This window comes from Salminus brasiliensis, chromosome 11, assembly GCF_030463535.1.
Source record: "Salminus brasiliensis chromosome 11, fSalBra1.hap2, whole genome shotgun sequence".
NCBI lineage: Eukaryota > Metazoa > Chordata > Actinopteri > Characiformes > Bryconidae > Salminus > Salminus brasiliensis.
The window spans coordinates 7,076,725-7,097,683 of record NC_132888.1 but is presented as its reverse complement, the minus strand read 5'-3'; the positions used below and the strand labels follow the sequence as shown (position 1 = coordinate 7,097,683).

At 41.9% G+C, this 20,959-nt stretch overlaps 1 protein-coding gene across 3 annotated transcripts in view; it reads left to right on the top strand.

Annotated features, from left to right (window-relative positions):
* Positions 1-20,959, top strand: part of nbeab (neurobeachin b) — a 464,498-nt gene that overhangs the window by 151,251 nt on the left and 292,288 nt on the right. For all 3 annotated transcript variants that reach the window (XM_072691521.1, XM_072691520.1, XM_072691522.1), the window contains exons 9-13: positions 3,190-3,387; positions 5,876-6,009; positions 8,531-8,639; positions 10,829-10,981; positions 16,824-16,992. In XM_072691521.1, the coding sequence (XP_072547622.1) occupies positions 3,190-3,387; positions 5,876-6,009; positions 8,531-8,639; positions 10,829-10,981; positions 16,824-16,992 (763 nt within the window). The remainder of the gene's footprint in view (positions 1-3,189; positions 3,388-5,875; positions 6,010-8,530; positions 8,640-10,828; positions 10,982-16,823; positions 16,993-20,959) is intronic.

The following is a 20,959-nucleotide window of genomic DNA, read 5'->3' as shown; positions in this document are numbered from 1 at the left end:
ACATTAGTATATGTTGCTATCAGTGTGTGAAGAGTGGGAGAAGAGGGTTGCATTGACAATCCAACACAATGGGCAGCACTTTGAACACATTTTATAAGCGGTCAGAAACTTGTAAATAACTCATGAAAGAATAAAGTTACGTTAAAACCAATTGTTTTAACGCACACCATTGTTTTTCTTGTGAAATTCTCAATACGTTTGATGTGTCACATGACCCACTTCCCATTGAAGAGGAAAACTAAAGTTGGATCCAAAATGGCTGCCATGGTCACCACCCATCTTGAAAAGTTTTCCCCCTCCCATATACTAATGTGCCACAAGCAGGAAGTTAATATCACCAACCATTCTGCTTTTATTTAGGTGTATCCATATAAATGGCCCACCCTGTAGTATTAGTATTATTCTAGGGGTAGCATCCACCTGACCACCAACTCTGAGTCTACAACCCTGAAACCCTCTTAAAAGGCTTTCTCTTATTCTCACAGCTAGGCTCTCTCTGCCGGACAGCATTACATATGGAGTAAAGCTTTAGCTTTCAATAAAGACTCACGAGCTCTCAGTGGACTCAAGACCCACTGAGAAAAGTAATGCATTTAAACAGGGCCAGTTCTTCCTACACAAACGATGTGAGTTGCTTAGGATAGGGAGCTGGGTTATTACTGCATTATTTGTATTATTCTATGTTTATACTGGTTTTATTATAAACAAAAGTATTGGGACACCAACACATTACACCTATAGGAACTTTTTATATGACATCCCGTTCTAAACCCACAGGCATTAATATGGAGTTGGACCCTCAGCAGGTCTGGAGCTCTGCAGTTATTGAGTCAGTTGGAGGCTTTTCTGCACTCTGCTCTGAGCTCAGCACTCGGCCCTGAAACTTTACGCTCGCTCTGGAACTTTTTAACGTGGTCTGACAGACACTCACTCTCTTTGAGCTGTTCCTCCTAAACGCTTCCACTGTTCAGTAATAATACCACTCACAGCTGATGGAGGAAGATCTAGGAGGGAGGAAATTTCACCAATTTTGCTGCAGCGGTGTCTCCTATTACATACAGAACCACGATGGAGTTCAGTGAGCTCTTTAGAACCACACAGTCTTTCACTAATGTGTGTAAGAAAGGCAGACTGCACGACTAGGGGCTTGATTTTATACACCCGTAGCACCTGAATAAAACACCGGAGTCCAGGGTTTAAGAGGTGTGTCCCAATACTTTTGTTCAAATGGTGTACATGGATTTTTGATATTTGCATCATTTCATTTTCACTGTTGCCTCATAAGCTGTCCTAAAGAAACAACTAAATCTAAAAAAAATTAAAAAATCTGGAATTGATGAATCATTACATCCCTAGTTTCTATTATTTTATATCATAAATGTATTATTATGAATATTTCTAAAACATGGCACCGAAGCTGTTCTTTAATAGCCATTCACAATTGTGAAAACAGATCCCTACATGTCCATAAAACAAACAGTTACACATGCACTCGCGTCCTGCGGTGGTCATCTCAGAGGAGGTCTCATCTGAATGACATCATCGCACCATCTCCAGGGATGAACTTCAGATGTTGGCTGTAGGAGTGTGATTCGACAGCAGGAATAACACTGCAGATGAAGAATCAATTACAGCGTTCCCACATCTCTCCTCTTCAGCTCCATCCGTGATGGCTTTCTTGTCACTCGACTTATTCATAATTCATTAGATTCTGGAGACATCAGATGATATTAATCTGTACTTAAAAGAAATCGTTCATTTTGGTTCGACACCGCTGGGTCCTCGCTAATGAGCCCAGGCAACAGCTAAGTGCATCGGTTTTACAGTGAGCTTGATTCTATTTTAAGATGTTGGTGTTGGTGAAAATATTTATACTCAAGATATTAAATCATTAATCAACAATAGCACACAGCTAATCACAATACTGGCTATTTATTAGGAACGCTGTACTAATACTGGGCATGGCCTCCCGTGAGTCTCCAAATAGACTCAGCAGAATTATTCTGGGCTTGGATTTCATAAGATGTTGAAAATATTCCCTTGGGATTCTGGTCCATGTGGACATGATTGCAGCAGACAATTCCTGCAGATCTTTCAGGATCACTTTCCTACTCCAAATCCCATATCCTAAAGGATGGTGGCTGAGAAGGCCTGAGATTAACCTCGTGGTCATGGTGCAGTGGTGGCTCAGCGGTTAGAGCTTCGGGCTATTGATGACAAGGTTGTGGATGCCAAGCACGGTTCAAGACCTGGGCTTGGCAAGCTGCCACTGTTGGGCCCTTGAGCCAGGCTCTTTACCTTCTCTGCTCCCCGGGAGCAGTGGTGGCTCAGCAGGTTGGATTCCTGCAGATCTTTCTCCGGGCTCCGGGCTATTGATGACAGTGTTGTGGGTTCAATACCCGGGCTCGGCAAGGTGCCACTGGTGGACCTTGCCCTTAAGCAAGGCCCTTCACCCTCTCTGCTCCCTGGGTGCCACAGCAATGGCTGCCCACTGCTCTGGGACGTCTGACAGGACTGTTGTTTTATGACATGGTGAATCATCATGCTGGAAGTAGCCAGAAGTTAGAAGATGGGTAAACTGTGGTCATGAAGGGATGCACATGGTCAGCAACATCACTCAACTAGTCTGTGGCCACAAGAACACATTCCCCTTTATATTCCATTACACCATTGCCACCAGCCAGGACTGTTGACCCAAAGTAGGGTAGGTGGGTCCATGGATTTGGTGCCAAATTCTGCTCCTACCTTTTCTTTTTTTTAATGATTGTCTGGTTATATAATTGTAATAATGTGTACAATCTAGGTGTACAGGTGTTCCTAATTAGCTGTTAGATGAGTATCTATTAAATGACATGGCATTTGTTATGACTAAATAATGAAAATATTTAATCCTGTATAGTGACCAATCAAATCGATATCCCATACAGTACATCGCAAACGCCGTTTTTTTTTTGTATTCTGATTTTTCTCCCTGTTCTGTTACACCGTCACTCTTCCATCTTAACCTCGTTCTGTTTCACTCTCCAACGTCAGTCCTGCAGCAGATTTCCTCTTTCCTCTCCCTAACTGACTTCACCTGCCACTCACAGGTGCTGTATCTGTCACTGTAGGCTGGAGTGTTCTCTCTTTCTCATGCTCGCTCGCTCTCTCTTTCTTTCTGTCTCTCTCTCTCTCTCTCCCTCCCTGCAGAGCACCTTTAAGTTTAAGTCAGAGAGTGACATCCATCTGGCTGAGCACCATAAGCAGGTGTTGTATGATGGGAAGTTGGCCAACAGTATCTGCTTCACCTACAACGCCAAAGCCACCGACGCCCAGCTGTGTCTGGAGTCATCACCCAGAGAGAACCCGTCCATCTTCGTCCATTCTCCGCATGCCCTCATGCTCCAGGTTTGTGTGTGTCATCTTACACCCTGTGTGAGGCGCGTTGTCGCGATGCCCATTGCTATCTAACAACTCACCAACCGTCTATTGCCTGCGTCCTTTAAATGGCAGCGATGTTTGTGAATATATCTACACTGATGGGCGTGGTGATCTTGAAATGAGGGGTGTTCAGGACAATTTCTGTGTTTCTTGGCAATGGAAAACACAGGAGCTCCACTGACTGAAAACAACTGAGGTGATCTTAGAAGGACTTCTCTTGGAAAGGAGACTCATGTCCACTGTCTTTCAGTTGTAATAATGAAACATTTTATTTCAATCAAAAGTACAGTGTGGAGAGAGCCTGCCAATTCTCTGTGCCCCTCTGCTCTCTCTTTAGACAAAGGAACACCTCACGTTTTATACCCTACTACAGGTCATGTGTTGTTGCACTGTTTCCATATATAGGATGTCACTGTCTAACTCCACGAGGGGTGTAAATCAACCATCACATACTATGGAAAGTATGTCCAACCTAAACAACCTCCTATATTTGTTCAGTTCATGTATGGTTCTACCAAGTTAGGCCTGGGAATAGATCACGTTCTCCTTTCTCAAGTCTAACCCATGGGCCTCACCATATTATTCCTCAACTCCATACCATTTCTTCAGATCTATGAACACCCGCAGAGCTAATGTATATACACTACACAACCTAGGCAGACGTCAACAGTCAGACGTTCGTTGGTATCTTTGCAGTGAATTATCAATACAGGCGCGTGCAGCCCAGCGCTCATACACCCCGGCTTACATTTACATTTACATTTATGGCATTTACCTGACGCTCTTATCCAGAGCGACTTACACGGTTACTCGTATTACAGAGGCGGGTCAGTGTAGTGTTAGGAGTCTTGCCCAAGGACTCTTATTGGTGTAGCCCAGCACAGTCACCCAGACTGGAATCGAACCCCAGTCTCCCACATGATGTGGTAGTTCAGTGGCAGGTAATGGTGTTATCTGTTGCGCCACAACGGCTTGTTACGCACACATGGACACACAGCAGTGCATCAACAATAAACAGAATCCAAAATAAAATACGATTATTCTAGAGGCGAGGCGCTCCACCGCTTCAGACCGCACCTGGCTCCTAAAGGGAACGGCGAGCACACTGATTGGTTTTTTGCATGTTACGCCCAAAACACACCCATGATTAATTAAGAGACTTAGTACATACCTTTTGTGTGTTTCGAGCCCATCGTTACTACATTAGGGCCCATTAAATGATTTGATCATGGCTCAATTTATTAATTTCCTACTTTACTTGTTTTCCAAATTGTTGTATAGAAGCAACAGAACACTGGAGGTTGTGTTACTGTGAAATAACACTACTAGCACGGCTATGATGAAATACAACACTCACCATAGGCTTATTCCATGATAACACACTACCTTTCATGTTCTGCTGCTTTATTATATTCATTACATGTGAATTATAATTTTTTTGAATTATTCATTTTATTAGAATTATTAAAATATTTCATTTCAAGTTTGAATAAATAGCTCAAACAGTATCAACAAAAAAACCCCCACAATAATAGCTTAAAATTTATCATGGCGTGTTAAGCCAGACCAGGATGAGATGAACACTCACATATATGGTATCAAAGCAAGCAGATTTATTAACACAACCAGATTAACAAAAAGAGGCAAGTGAGACAAAACAAGCAGCAAACAGTGACCAACAGTGATTAACACAACCCAAACATGACAAACGAAATGGCGAACACAACGAAACCTGGGACTGGGAGGAGTTGGGAGCAGAGCGTGAGTAAAGGGGGGAGTAACAGGGGAGAAAACAATAGGGAGCTAGAACGAAGCCCTACAGACAGCGCCTGGGCGATAGTGGGGTTTAACGAGCTGGGGAACCAGCCGCTAGACCAAACGGCAAGACCGACCTAACCTAAAATAGCAGCGTGCCGCCGCGAGTGTGGGACGCCTTACTGGGGCGTGGGTAACCTGAGAATCCAGACAGGAAGCGAGTGAGCCTCGCTACATGCCTCGCTAGAGTAGCAGGGAGACCTGCTCCTGAACGTGGGTAAAGCACCGGAGCTGACCTGAACACACCTGAAGCATACAAGAAGGTTTTTAGGGGCTCGGAATCACCCCAGGGGAGGGCGCGATACCGAGTGCCTGTCAAAAAAAAAAATATATATATATATATATATCATTTTGAATGTATTGAATAGAAAACATGACAGTTTACTTTTTAAAGTAAATTATAAATACAAATGTTTTTCTGCACAATATGAATTTTTTAGATGTACTAGTACCTCATTAATCAGATGGTTCGGTTATTATCCACTGGTTCAGCTGTTGTTGAATTATGGTGTACATTTGTTTCTGTATCTTCCAATTAGCAGCATTACTCGTGTCTCAGAAAATATAAAAAAATAAAATACTCCCATGAGTCATTGTGTGTCTGTGTGTGCTTCCTCTGATTCCTCCCTGTCCTCTGCAGGATGTAAAGGCCATTGTGACCCACTCCATTCACAGTGCTATCCACTCTATTGGGGGCATCCAGGTGCTCTTCCCTCTGTTCGCTCAGCTCGACTTCCACCAGCACAATGAGAGCCAGGTGGAGACCACTGTTTGGTAAGTGCCCTTCACTGACCCTGGACAGTCTGCCGGTGGATAGAACACATTTTCTAGCAGAAAAACGCTCAGCTGCGTATAAAGACGTTTCCAACACAGCAGCTGAAAAAGAGAGATGACCAAAATAGGTTGGTTCCATCCCTTAAATTTCAGGTTTATCATTGGGTTATTAATTTTAAGTCTTAATATTCAGTATCGTCTGTAGATGATTGGGTAACTACAAGGAAAATAATCTGTAGGTTACAACCATGTGATTAAAAAAAATTAGGACACCCTATGAAAACCAAAATATGGACATATATGTACTAAATGTCTTGTAAAATGTCATTAATGGAAATGTAATTTTCTGATGAGGAAAACATTTAAACACCCCTCATGTGTTAATACTTAACACCTAGTATAAGAACATCAGCTGCAGATGATGAGAACATGGTTAGAGAGGGTGTAGGGGATTCTGGAGGATCCTGTCTTATTTAAATCTCAGACATTTAGGGTCTGTTTACACCTGGCATTAACATGCGGTTTGTATGCGGAGAGTATCTGGATCCACTTTGACTGGATTCTGTTTACACCTGTCCTTAAAATGCATCTCCAGTGTGACCAGATGAGATCCAATTTTACTTCACTGTGTTAAAAGCACACCGACACGTTCATCATTTCCATTTTACTTTCTCATCAAAACTGTTTAGAGGAACCGTGGGGGTTCTTCAACAACGCAGTAGGACCGTAGATGCTCTGGCATTCCTGCAACAATTTAATGTGACTATTTAAACCATGAGGGAACAAACTCTGTAATACTGCTACTACTAATACTAATATACTGGTAAACAAGCATGAGCATGAGCACACACACACATACACTGCAAGAGAGCACCAAGGAGATACAACAAGAGGGCCCCCAAACATAAGGCCGTTCTACCTCTCAGGTGTGCAGCATGATCATAATATCATGATATCCTAATATAATAACTATTAGAATCATTATATGGTATAAATATTTATATAGTCATAGTAGTGATGGTGAGAGTAATGAGAGTAATAATGGTGGTAATAATAATAAGAGTGGCAAATAGTCCGAAGAGTCCATGTCGATTTTAACCATGTAGCAGGTAGCAGTGGCAGGAGGGTGGGCAGCTGGTCTGACACAGGTGGCAGGGGAGCCTGGTCAGTGGTCAGTCCGGTTGGTCTGGTGAGAGAGAAGCCAAGCTCCACAGTAAATATTACTTCTGTTAATATTCTTTAGCACAGATGTATTTCCGCTTGCGTGACGGAATCCGATCACAGAAAACATCATTTTCCAATTCCAATTCGATCACCTCCGAATGTGGTTTGAGTGATCCAATCGTATTCCGATCACAGTGTGGACAAATTTCAACCAAAAACGCGTGATTATGCCAGGTGTAACCAGGTGCATAGTCTGGTCTGCTCTTGATGGTTGAATTGAATGGTGAGGATCACCATGGTCAGATCCAAAGAGCTCTCTGATGCCTTCAGAAAGAAGGTTGTAGACGCAGATGTAGAGTCTGGGAAGAGGTTTAAACAGATCTTAGAACAATTAGAAATCAGCCGTTCCACTGTCCGCTAAATCAATTACAATTGGAGAATCATTAAAACAACTGGCAACATGGCCAGATCAGGCCATACTAGCAAGTTCAGCCCAAGATCAGACCACAGGATGAGAAAAGAAGCCATGAATGCCATAAAAACTGAAATACAGCTGAATAAAGTCTTAATTCTTTACATTAGACATGCTAGTTTTAGGCCAGAAGCCTCCTTTAATGTCTTTGTCCGTCATGAGTGAGTGAGTAGTGATAGACCATTAATCTGCTCATTGTTGAAGGAAAGGGTTTCGTCTCTCAGGATCAGAACTGAGCTGTCCAGGCCTCCCTTGTAGGGTTTAGTAGGCCAGCCTAAGGCTGAGTCTAATCCTGCTATAGCCATTGTGGGTGCACTGTGCCCAGTCTCAGTCCCAAACACCACCCCCTATCTCGTCCGTGGTCTCACCATTCAGCCTCTGGCCGTGGGCCCGCAGTAGGATCAGTGTGCGCTGGACATTTCAGCTGTTGAACTGACCACTGCTTCTCTCTGTACTGCCTGCTTTTCAGATATAGTCTATTTATTTCATTAAGGGCTGATGGGGATTTTCCCAATTATCCACCGATCAGCCATAATATTAGTACCTTTAACATTAGTACTTAATACATTTGTGGTCATTTTCAATAAAAAAAAGAACTTGGGAGATCTAAACAGCTCTCTGTTTACCTTATATTATAGCAAGAGTTTAAAAATCTAGGTGTCCACATACATTTGTCAGACGCAAAGCTACCCTTTAAGAGCTCCACAGAGCTTCTTTATTGCTATTGTTTTTGCTGTGGACTGGAAAACGCTGCCAGAATCCAAAGCACAGAGACGGTTCCTTCGCTCTCCCATCCTGTCAGTCTCATCACTTTGAGGAAGGACAGTTCTCGGTGTTATTGAGAGCCATGTGCTGACTTGACAGGCTGTTCTCTTTTTTTTTTAGCGCCACTCTCTTGGCTTTCCTGGTGGAGCTGCTGAAGAGCTCTGTGGCGATGCAGGAGCAGATGCTGGGAGGAAAGGGCTTCCTGGTGATCGGTTACTTGCTAGAAAAGGTGGGTGCTTCCTCCTCAGTTTGCAGTGGTCGATATATATATATATCTCTTTTTTTTTTCTTTTGCTTGGGACACTTGTCAGCATTAGGCCTACTTGAAACCCCCACGCCATGACAGCATAACTGCAGTGGATACCCGTGTGTCCACAGTGTCCAATGTTTGGTGACCCTGATGGTTTTAAGATGATGATGATGATCAGCATGCATTCAACCAGGTGTCTCCAAACTTTTGACTGGGACTGTATGAGCGTATGTAGTTACATTTAAATGATGATGAAATGTAAACTCAATGGGAAGAATCTTTTCTTTATGGAACCATAAAGGCTCTTCTATGGCAATCGTATTTACCATTTGTGATGGACACAGATGACACTTGGCTTCCGCTTTTATCCCATCTGTGCAGTGAAAACACACATACACACCAGTGAAACACACACAGTGGACAGTGAGCACACGTGCCCAGACAGGTGGGCAGCCATTGCTGCAGTGTCCGGGGAGCAGAGAGGGTGAAGGGCCTTGCTTAAGGGCAAGGCCCGACAGTGGCAGCTTGCCGAGCCCAGGTATCAAACCCACAACCCTGTCATCAAAATAGCCCGGAGCTCTAACAGCTCGAGGGTTAACACTGCACTCTCCTGCTGTCTGGACATAAAGTGTATTCTTTAAAGTTGTATTTTTCCTTTGAAAGAAAGAGGTCAGCATGACTAGTGGTGACTCAGGTGCTCTGACTTTCCATAAAATTATGACCACACTGTAACCAGGGCAAAAACAGCTGTGTAGAGTTTGCCATTTGCACTGGCTGTGTTTTTCTCAGCGCCCTGACCGGGCTCCTGTGTGTCCGTGCCGCATCTTCCTCTCTCCCAGTTCTAAACTATATCTGTGCTGCCTTTAGACTGAGAGAAGAAGGGAAAAAAAGATACGTAACCTCAGCCAGGCTTGTGTGTTGTGGTGTGTGTTGCGGTGTACGTGCTAATGTGAGACAGCATCCGAGAGCCCAGCAGCAGCCCTGCTGATAGCTGTCCCATTCACACACACCCAGCCATCTGCTTCTGCCTAGTTCACCCGCATGGCCCGCGCTGCCCGCCCCTCAGGTGCCAGCCAACACTAATCACCCACCAGCTTCTCTCGAACGGAGAGTCCTCGCTTGGCTCCAAAGTCAAACTGCAACTTCAAGCTTTTCTCAGGGTTTTTTTTTTTTCTTCAAAGAATGAGTCAGGCTGCAGGTATGCAGGTGGAATTGCACTGAGCGTTTCGTCCAACTGCAATAGGAGGAGAATTGAGGCAGAATGTAAGAGGAAGTCTTTGAGTAAAACCGATGCTTAAAATGATCCAGTAATTTTAGCCCTGAGTGGTCCAGCCAGGATAAGGCACTGTCCCGGCCATTGGCATTCAGGGCCTCGAGTGAGCACAATTGACTTTGCTCTTCTCAGGATAGGTAGATGGCACTTTCTCCCCACATCACTCCATTGCGGTGCTGGCAGGTCAGAAATTGACGATCCAAACTGGGGAGAAAAAAATATATATATTAAAAAATACTGTATATAATAATTAATAAAAATACAGTACCTGATTACAGAGAGTTTTTGTGTCCAGAAATAAAGGGACAAGTAGATGTCCTCAGAACTGTGTTTTTATATAGTGTATGTTACAGATCTAGACCGGCCCTACGGTCTAACTGCTGCTCATCAAGTTTAAGGAGTTCATAAAATCAAAGGCCTCAGAGCTCCATTTTCAAATGCCTCCCAGTCTGGGGACGTCATGTGATAGGGTGAGTTCTAACCTGCAGATATGAATAAACAGTAAACAGATACTGGGGGAGGAGCCACAGATTAAACATCTTACATAGTATTTATTCAGTTTCATTTTTGAATGGTTTTTTTTTTCAGTATTTAATATTTTGAGGCTCACCTCAATATGTATTGTTGACCAAACTAAGATGCAGAAGTAAATTGTATACTTTTACACTTACCTTAGTACGCAGTTAGTGAGTGTAACAGCTAGTAGGGGAGTTGGCTGTGCTAAATTGGCCCCTAGGTGTGAGTGAATGAGTGGCTGTGTGAGTGGTTTTGATGCACCGGAGCCCTGTCCTTCCTGTAGGCCCAAGGCCCGTTTGTGTATTATTGAATAGAGTGATACCAAACTTTTGAACACTGCAGTCTAATGAACACTCTCACGCTCTGTGTTGTTCTCCAGTCATCGCGAGTACACATCACACGGGCTGTCCTGGAGCAGTTCCTGTCTTTCGCCAAGTACCTGGATGGCCTGAGCCACGGAGCTCCTCTCCTTAAGCAGCTGTGTGACCACATCCTCTTCAATGCCGCCATCTGGATTCACACCCCGGCCAAGGTGAGAACGCCTCAGAGGGGTTTGGGTCACCTCTGCCGTCCCGGCACACGCATATTTCACCCTGTCAACACACTGCAGTGAGAAACAGCTAAACATAGCTCGGCTCCGCCAGAGCAGGGCTAAAGCTAGAGGAGCAGAGGGGTGGTGGGCGTGGAAGCACAGCGAGGCAGGATGAAGCTTAGGCAGTGTGTAACGGAGCATCAACTGGATTTTGGCCATATGTAGTAAAACCAAAGCCCAGTTTCTGCAGTTAATATTAGCTCTGAGTGCAGGTGAGTGCTGAGTGTAGATAGAGAAGTGATACTACCGGCTGCTTACACAGTTTTCAAAATTCTGACATTCACCAGTGTTGGGTTTGGATCCATTATTATAAGAGAAGAGCTCACGAAGATAATTCTTAGTAATACAATTTGTGAATGCGAGTCCATATGTGTCAAAGAGAAAATTTAAATCGTACCCCATTTCCTACCCTATTTTAAAGGCCAGCTACCCAAATCCCCATTCATGTGAATTTTTCCTATCACTAGTAATACCCCCAACTCTCGGAGGGTGAAGACTGGCATGTCTCCTCCAACACAAAACAGGTAAAGCTAGCCACCGCCTCTTTTCCCACTGCGGTTGTTGCAGTATCGCTAGGTAGTCAGAAAGGAAAGCTTGGCTCCCCAGCTCTGATACACCACCCCTGAGAGAGCTTGGCCATTTGCACTCTCTTGGACTCCAGCTGCTGAACTCGAACCAGTGGACTTTGGATCACAGTGCACTGGAGCACTCATTTTGACCATCCCCTGTCAAAATAATAATAAAAAAAATAATGCAGTAATGGCAGTAGTAGCACTACCATGGGCAAGTTCAGATCCCATGCCATACCTCTTTGCCATCAGCAGCCAGAGTCTGAGAAAGCACAGTTGGGTGTGCTCTCTGCGGGTGGATAGATGGTGCTCTCTCTCCTCACCTCTCATTAAACTATGTTGTGGCCAGCATGGGCGTCTGTTAGGTAGTGCAGCAGTGTTGGAATCCCCTAATCCCCCAAATTTATGGACTGCCGCTTTCATTACTGATATCAGGATAAAATGTTGTTTTGTATTAATAACATTTAAATAAATACAATATCTTCTCTACAATAACATAATTCTAGCTCTTGGATAATGTTTATTATGATGTTTGTTTCATTGTAGGAACACACACTCCAGGTGAAGATTCATATTGCTGGAATCATATTGTGAAATTTATGTTTATTTAATGAAACATTATGTGCTGTTATTATGAAGCATAATTTTCTGGCATATTTCCAGCTATACTAATTCACTTAAAAACTAAGACCATCGAAGATTCAGCAGCGAAACTGCATTACTGGCGTTGCCTAGTGATCTTTCCAAGACCATGCAACATTTGCAGGAATGCGGCCATTATTTCAAAGTGAACCTTTTTGGATAGTCTGGTTAGATTGGGCCCTTCTCCAAGTGGTGCTTCACCGGGCAGGCCAGCGCTAACCTTTTTAGCCCAACTTCCATATTCTCCTGAATAGGGTTACAGACATCCTGGTTTTAGCTGTACCATGGTATGAAACAATGGTTATCATATTGTGTACAGGTGTTGTTGTTGTTGTTTTTTTAATACCACCAGTTTATTACATTTTTTAGACTTTTGAAAAATCGTCAGTTAATCAATGAATGGAGAAAATAATCAGCAGATAAATCTTTAAGGAAATGAATCATTAGCCAGATACGAAATAGTTCAAAAAAAGCTCCACCTGATGTGTAGCTGTCTTATGCGTTAATTAATTTTATTCTGAAAATAAAAAACATATATATATATATATATATATAAATAGATATATAAATAAATATATCTATATTTGTTCAGAAAATATTCTGTTTTCACTCATTTAAGGGGTCGGTGTATGTATGTATGTATTATTATTATTATTATTATTATTATTAATAATAATAATAATAATAATAATAATAATTAAATGTGATGCCCTAAAATCATGCTGTTTTGTGTACTGTTACTCCTAAAGTAGCTCATTTAAAGTAGCTCAGTGTATTTAATAATAATGATAATGATGATAATAATAATGATAATGATGATAATAATAATAATAATGAAAAGTGATGCTGTAAAATTATGCTGTTTTGTGGACTGTTACTCCTAAAGTAGCTCATTTAAAGTAGCTCAGTGTATTTAATAATAATGATAATGATGATAATAATAATGATAATGATGATGATGATAATAATAATAATAATAATAATAATGAAAAGTGATGCTGTAAAATCATGCTGTTTTGTGTACTGTTACTCCTAAAGTAGCTCATTTAAAGTAGCTCAGTGTATTTAACAATAATGATAATGATGATAATAATAATAATAATAATAATAATGAAAAGTGATGCTGTAAAATCATGCTGTTTTCTGTGTACTGTTACTTCTATATTTAGCCTCAACAGGCTTTGGTTTAGGAACTTCAGTAATATCTAAAGTTAAATTAGATTTGACCTAATAAATGATTATCGGCTCCAGAGAATCCTATTCTATTGGCAGTACTTCTCTACAGGGACTAGACAAGCTGTGTGTGTGTGCATTTGCACATCTGTGTCAGCAGTGGATACAATTTTAAGTAGCTGAATGCATTCATTAGAAGGGGTGTCCACAAACTTTTGGATGTATAGTGGATAGTGTATCTCTTTAAGCTGTATGACCCTACATGAATGCGAGTTTGAATCTTGCCCCAGTTATCCCATGTTCTAGCTTTGCATCTGTTAAGGAGAATGTGTGTGTGTGTGTGTGTGTGTGTGTGTGTCTGTAACTGATGAGGATGGCCTGTTTGTTCTGCTTGTAGAGTGGTTTTTGACTGAGATCAGCGTTTGAAGTCAGGGCTGTTGAAATATTGACTGTGCCGTAGCTCAGCTCCGGGTCGTTTGAGGTTGCTCCTACAGTCAAGGAAAAGGGCTGGTGTGTTTTTTTTTTTTTGGTGGTCTGTAATTTTGCCACGCGGAGCACCCGCTGCTTGTCGACACAGTGGGTCTGTAAACTCAGAGGGAAGTTTGTTTTGAAATGCTAAAAGATTGAAATTTGGCCCCCTGCTCTCCGTAATGACCCGTGAAGGAGTGGATGAGGCGTATCAAAGAGGGACCACGCTCTGTGTGCCAAACACACTCGGCTCAGCCACCAGGCCACGAGGACCCTTCATGAATAAATAAGAGAGGTGTGGAAATAAATGTAGAAGTGGAGAGAGAGGAGGCCGCTGCGCCTCTGGAGACCAGCCACAACTCAGAAAATAGAACAGAGAGGGAGAGAGAGAGACTAAGAAGAGAGAGGGACACAAACAGATGGGTGAGAGAGTAAGAGAGACTTGGTTGAGTGAGAGAGAGAGAGATCTGACTAAACATGAGAGAGAGAGAGAGAGAGAGAGAGAGAGAGAGACTTAAGAAAATTGATATAAGGATGGTAAGATGGACAGGAGGGAGGATGAGGGGATGGGTGTGCTGATGGATGAGAAAATGTCTTTTTTTTTTTTTAACATGTTTAAAAATATGGACTTTAGGTCTTTGTTTGGACAGGATTGAGAGATGAGGATACATCCACATTTTACTACTTCAAATCAGAATCAGGGGCAGAACATCAGCTGCAGATGATCAGAACATGGTTGAAGAGGATTATTCTGGAGGAGTCTGGAGTCTTATTTAAACCTCAGACGTTTAGTCTGGTCTGCTCTTGATGGTTGAAGTGAGTGGTGAAGAAGATCACTATGACCAGATCCAGAGAGCTCTCTGAGGCCTTTAGAAAGACGGTTGTAGAAGTAAAATGGATGGATGGATGGATGGATGGAAAGATAGACGAACAGCCTTATGGATGGATGGATGGAAAGATGGACGGGCGGACAGATGGATGGATGGATGGATGGATGGATGGATAGATAGATAGATAGATAGATAGATAGATAGATAGATAGATAGATAGGCAGGCGGATGGATGGATGGATGGATGGATTGATGGAAAGATGGACGGGCAGACAGATGGATGGATTGATGGATGGATGGATGAATAGATATATAGATGGCTGGGTGGAGGCATGGTATTCATCCAGGCTGGGTGGTGACTGGATGAATAGATGGGTGGATGGATGGATGATAGATAGACAAATGGATAGACGGGCGGGTGGATAGATAGGTGAATAGAAAGATGGATGGATGGCTATAGATGCATGGATAGATGAAAAGATATATAGATGGATGGGTGGGTGGATGGATGGATGATAGACAGATGGATGGCTGGCTATAGATAGATAGATGGATGGATGGATGGGTGAATAGTTATATAGATGGATGGATGGATGAGAGGGAGAGAGAGAGAGAGAGAGAGAGGGAAAGTAAACAGCCGAGGTTGTATCTCCCGTTTATGGACGAGTTTGAGCGTGGTCTCAGTCCGTGGTCCCCTTCAGGCAAGTCAGCTCTTCCCACTCACATCGTCTTCACTTACTGACAGCTCTGAGCTAGCTCTGTTGGAGTGCTGAGCTTTAATTGGAAGAACTATCTTCCCTCATCAGCATTTCCTTCTCATCCTCAGAGACCAGTAGAGCGAAACTGTCTGAAGTCCCGGTTAAACTACCGGCTTAGAGACCAACTAAGATCATGTCTATCATTTATATGGTTGCTATGCTCTCGTTGTTAAACCACATTTCTTAGTTTAAAGGGCCGTAACAGTAAAGCGACAGTGGAGTGGTAAACAGTGATAAATGTACAGCTGTCTCTTCAGCTAAAATGATCCATATTTCAGTTGCAAAACAAGCCTGTTTTAGTCTTATTGTTTTTGTGATGTCACACAACCAACATATTTGCATATATCCAGCTATTCAGTATTCAGGAGTTAAGCTCCGCCTATTCACAGCCAAAAATATGGTCATGTAAACAATTAAGACACCCGATTAAACCTTTTTGTTTTTTAACATCTTTAAAAACATGGACATTAGGTTTTCATTTGGACAGTATTAAGAGATGGAGGTACACATTAGGAGGAGGATACTTGTGTAAAATCAGAATCAGCTGCAGAACATCAGCTGCAGAACATCAGCTGCAGAACATCAGCTGCAGAACATCAGCGGTTCGAGAGGATTCTGGAGGAGTCTGTCTTATTTAAACCTCAGACGTTTAGCCTGGTTTGCTCTTGATGGTTGAAGTGAGTGGTGAAGAACATCACCATGGCCAGATCCAGAGAGCTCTCTGAGGCCTTGAGACAAAAAGGTTGCAGATGCAGAAGGGTCTGTGAAGGGGGTTATAAAGACATCAGGACAGTTTGAAACATTGCCAGATCAGGCCGTTCCAGCAAGTTCAGACCGCAAGATGTGCAAAGACGTCTCCAACAATCCTCAAATGTCTTCAGGGGACCTACAGGTTGCTCTCGCCATAGTTTATGTCAAAGTACATGCTTCAAATACACAGTTCCCCAGCAGACAGGGTAAAAACACCTCCGACCACAGCATATAGTCTTGTAGCTGATGTAGCTATGCCTGCATTGTACCTGATTGTGGTGAGCTCTCTGCATGCCTAGCACTAACTTGTCTGAAGCTGTTGAGTAATTAAGGAATGTCAGATATACTTACACAGGCCTGTGTGGTTTCTGACCCTGAATGACTCACTGATATCTATAAGCATGTAGCAGATAATCTTTCATAGATAGACTTCATTTTTGTATTGCTGTTAATCCGTTAGCAGCACACACAAAGATCACTCTGTAAAATAGCTGCTACTTCTGTGCACAGCTGGAATTCATCTTGAAGCACAGGGTTTGTCCTTGGTTGGAGGGTAAAATAAACAGAAGGTTTGTGTGTTTGTCTTTTTCAGGTGCAGTTGTCGTTGTACACTTACCTGTCTGCAGAATTCATCGGGACGGCGACCATCTACAATACCATTCGGCGTGTGGGGACGGTGCTGCAGCTCATGCACACACTGAAGTACTATTACTGGGCGGTTAACCCGGCACCCTGCAGCTCCATCACCCCCAAAGGCCTGGGTGAGACTCATGCATCTGAGCTGCACTGGTTTGATGTAATTGTACTGAAAAAGACAAAAAAGGCATTTTTAAAAAGATATATATATATATATATATATATGAATACATATATGAAAACTATTTAATAATTTTTGTATAATGTCTTATTAACAATAAATAACAATATTATCTTATACATGAAGATTTATATATTATAACTTCAAACAACAAAAACAATATGTCAGTGTAAAAAGATCTTTTCTTATGTATTCTAATTTATTTCTATTGTCCATTCATCATGAAATTTAAATATTAGAAATGTATAGAATTGGATAGAATAGATTTTTTGGGGGAAAATTCAAAATGTGTATATATATATATAAATGTAAGTATATAAATATCAAAAAATGTGTGTGTGTGTGTGTGTATATATATATATATATATATATATACATATATATATATATATATATATATATATATATATATATATACATATATATATATATTATATATATGTATGTATTTTTTGTGTGTGTGTGTGTGTGTGTGTGTGTGTGTGTGTGACGGTGAAAATGTACAAGGATGATTAAATTTAACACACTTTCAATTTGTTCCTTCACACCATCCTTACTAGAAAGCCCAGCTGGTCACTTTATACCCCCCGTTCAAATAAGGTGTTAAGAGCAATACCTCAAGTACCTTCAAACAAACAAACAAAAGCCTTGTCAGATGTCAGTTTTTGACTTTGTGTGTTCTTCACATTGTACCAGAATTTCAGGTAAGAAATGCTCCAAAATTACACTCTATTCAGCCATAACATTAGTACCCCCTCTAATTTTAGCAGGCTTCCCTGCTTGATGTTTTAGAGATGTTCTGACCCAGTCGTCTAAAACCTCACAGTTTGGAGCCAGTCAATGTGTCTCAGATCCATACGCTTGCTTTTAACACATCATCACCTTCAAGAACTGACCGTTCACTTGCTACCCAATAGATCCACCCCTTGGCAGATGTACTGCCACTGTAACCAGACAATCAATGGTATGCTGTCCACCTGTCAGTGGTGATAATGATATGGCTGATGAGTGTATGCATACTACCACAGTGCTTTCTACAGTGCTGTAGAGCAGCAACACTGATGGAAATGAGCCCTGACTGCGTATCGCCTCTCCTCTCCTACTGCTGCATCTCCACAAGGTCTCTCCGACTGAGATCTAAATGACTCTCAGTCTCACACAGCTCGATCTTAGCCCATCCGCGTTCGATAGATGGCTGCTTCCGTGGCAGTAGAGATGGCGGGCTCTTTTAGACCCATCACTCTCTTTTCATTATCAGAGGCAATGACTGGGTGAGGTCATGGCCCCGGCTGTCCCGTGAGCGTTGCTCCCCTTTATTCTGGCGAGCCTGTCTCAGCACGAGTTAGCTATGCAAAATCAGACTTAATACAGCGATTCGAATCTCTCGGAAGGCGTTTCAGACGTTTGACTCGCAGTAATTGAACGTCTAATGAAGTGACACAGTGGCAGATAACCCTACTGAGCTGTGCTTAAAGACTGTCAACAGATCCGCTCATATGAATGTTGATTCGGCCTCCGTCTACCAGATTAATTGAAAGCTCACAACCTCCTGCTCGGTTTTCCTTTTGGTTTTCTCTTGTTAGACACGGTGTCCCTGATTCTTCAAAGCTGTGCACTGTAAAATTCGTTCAAATGAGAACACGCAGACTTCACCAACAGTTACTCTATTATTTGCAGTGTATGTGGTCATAGTGTTAGTGTCAATCAACTTGAAAACCAATCAATGACACAATGACATAATCATTATCATTATGAAAAACTAGAAAAGTGCATGAATGGGGGTACAGCTACAGTGGTTCCCACTTCCAGGCAGTTGCTAGGCTGTTGCTATGCAATCTATAGGGCAAAACTCTTCTATATTGTTGGTTGGTGGTTTCTGTGGTGTTCCAGGAGGTCGCTATAGTGTCGCTAGTTGGTTGCTTTGGGGTCGTTTAGTGGTTGCTAAGATCATCATAATCATTGCCATAATCAATATAATCAAAAACATTCACTGTAACTAGAAACAAGCATGAATGGGGGCACAGCTACAGTGGTTTCCACTTCCAGGCAGTTGCTAGGCTGTTGCTATGCGATCTATAGGGCAAAACTGTGCTATGGTGTTGGTTGGTGGTTTCTGTGGTGTTCCAGGAGGTTGCTGTAGTGTTCCTTTGGGGCTGTTTAGTGGCTGCTATGGTATCCCATATGGTTGTTATGATATACTAGGTGGTTTTTACACAGCAAATTGTGCAGTGTTAAATCCGCACGGTTAGCGTTACGTTAACACTGTAAGTTTTACAATTTGCTGTGTGCTTCTAGGTGGTTGCTGTGGGATCTTATGCGGTTGCTATGGTGTTGCTAGGCTAGGTGTAGTTAGACTATTCAGACATTAAGTAGCTTGGGTGTCATTACAGACAAATCTGCACTCAGGTTCATGCATTCATTTGGTACACTGTGGCTGTTGGGAGCCATGTAATGAGTTTGCATTAAAAAGACCTCGAGTACTGGCCAAAACCAGGCTGTTTACATGCAGAATTATGTAAATAACCCTCATTGGAATAATTTATAACATACATAGTAGTTTTATGTTTTATGTGTATTTTATTTATTAGTTACTGAATAATTTATAGTACTTGCTAAACTATTTATAGCAGAATAATAATAATTATTATTAACCTCAAGTTATTAATCTTACCTTAATACCTTAAGGATATTTAAGATTTAAAGTATTATAAGATTATAAGATTTAAGGTATTAAGATAAATAACTGAGTAATAATAGTTAATAATATAATAATAGTATAAATTGTATTTTTAATATTTTTAAACATATGAACTTTTGATTTCCATTTAACCCATATTAAGAGATGGGAGTTATATAACCAAACACATTCAGACTGAAATGTCTTTTAAAAATTAATCGATATGCAAGTTAGGACACCCTTTTCCCTAATAGCTGGTATTTTTCCCCCTTTGGCTGAAATATCTTGAGTCCGATGTTTCCTATAATGATCAACCGGTCTCTGACATCAACTGGGAGAAAGTGTTTCCCACTCCTCCATGCGGAATTCTTTCAGCTGTATGAACGTTTCAGCTTTAGCTTTTAGACAGACACTCTCACATTTCCTCTTAAGCACCTTTTAATACAACAACGAAATCCTAGTGGATTCTGGTCGTTTCTCCGATTGAAGACTTTAGATAAGTGTGTTTATGTGAGTTTTCAGTTAGTCGCAGTATTAAACCCAGACTGAGATAGAGCAGAGTGAGAAAGTGCTGAGCTGTACAAGCATCACCACAAAAGCCACAAAAACACATGCATTCTGGACCTTAAAAAGGCCCGGGCCTGTGCTCAGAAGAATGGAGCTTTCTCTGAATGAATAACTGATGAAAGTCTCAGGGTGGTGGAGACTCCACTTCAGGCTCGGTGGGCTAAATTTAGTGGGAGCTTCGCTTCTTATTTTGCAACTCTCTAAAAACATCCATCCTTTCCTCTCTCGCTCTCTTTCTCCTGCTCTAAATCTCATTGTCCGTCTTTCTTTTTGAAGCAGGCCGTGCTCCTTTTTCCACTCCGTCTCTCTATTCCCCAGATATTCAATCCTACTCCACCCCCCCCCCTTCTCACTGTAAGGATTTTCTGCCGCTTTAAGCCCCCAGCAAGAGCCGTGTTTTAGCCTCCTGCATTATTCATGATTTGCCCCATAAATAAACCTCTCATTGTCGAATCAGAATTTTTAATCTTATTGACTGTTTTGGAGCTCTATTATTGTTTGCTAAGCTACCACTATGGCTAAAAGGGTCTCTTGAGAGTGTGTTGGATACACTGGCTGCAAACATAAGTTTAACAAACTTTCTTCGTATAAGTGAGACGTAGAGACTCAACAATACCTACTCTGCTTAAAGCCAAGGAGAGCTGCTGTGTGTTCTGGGATCGTTTGC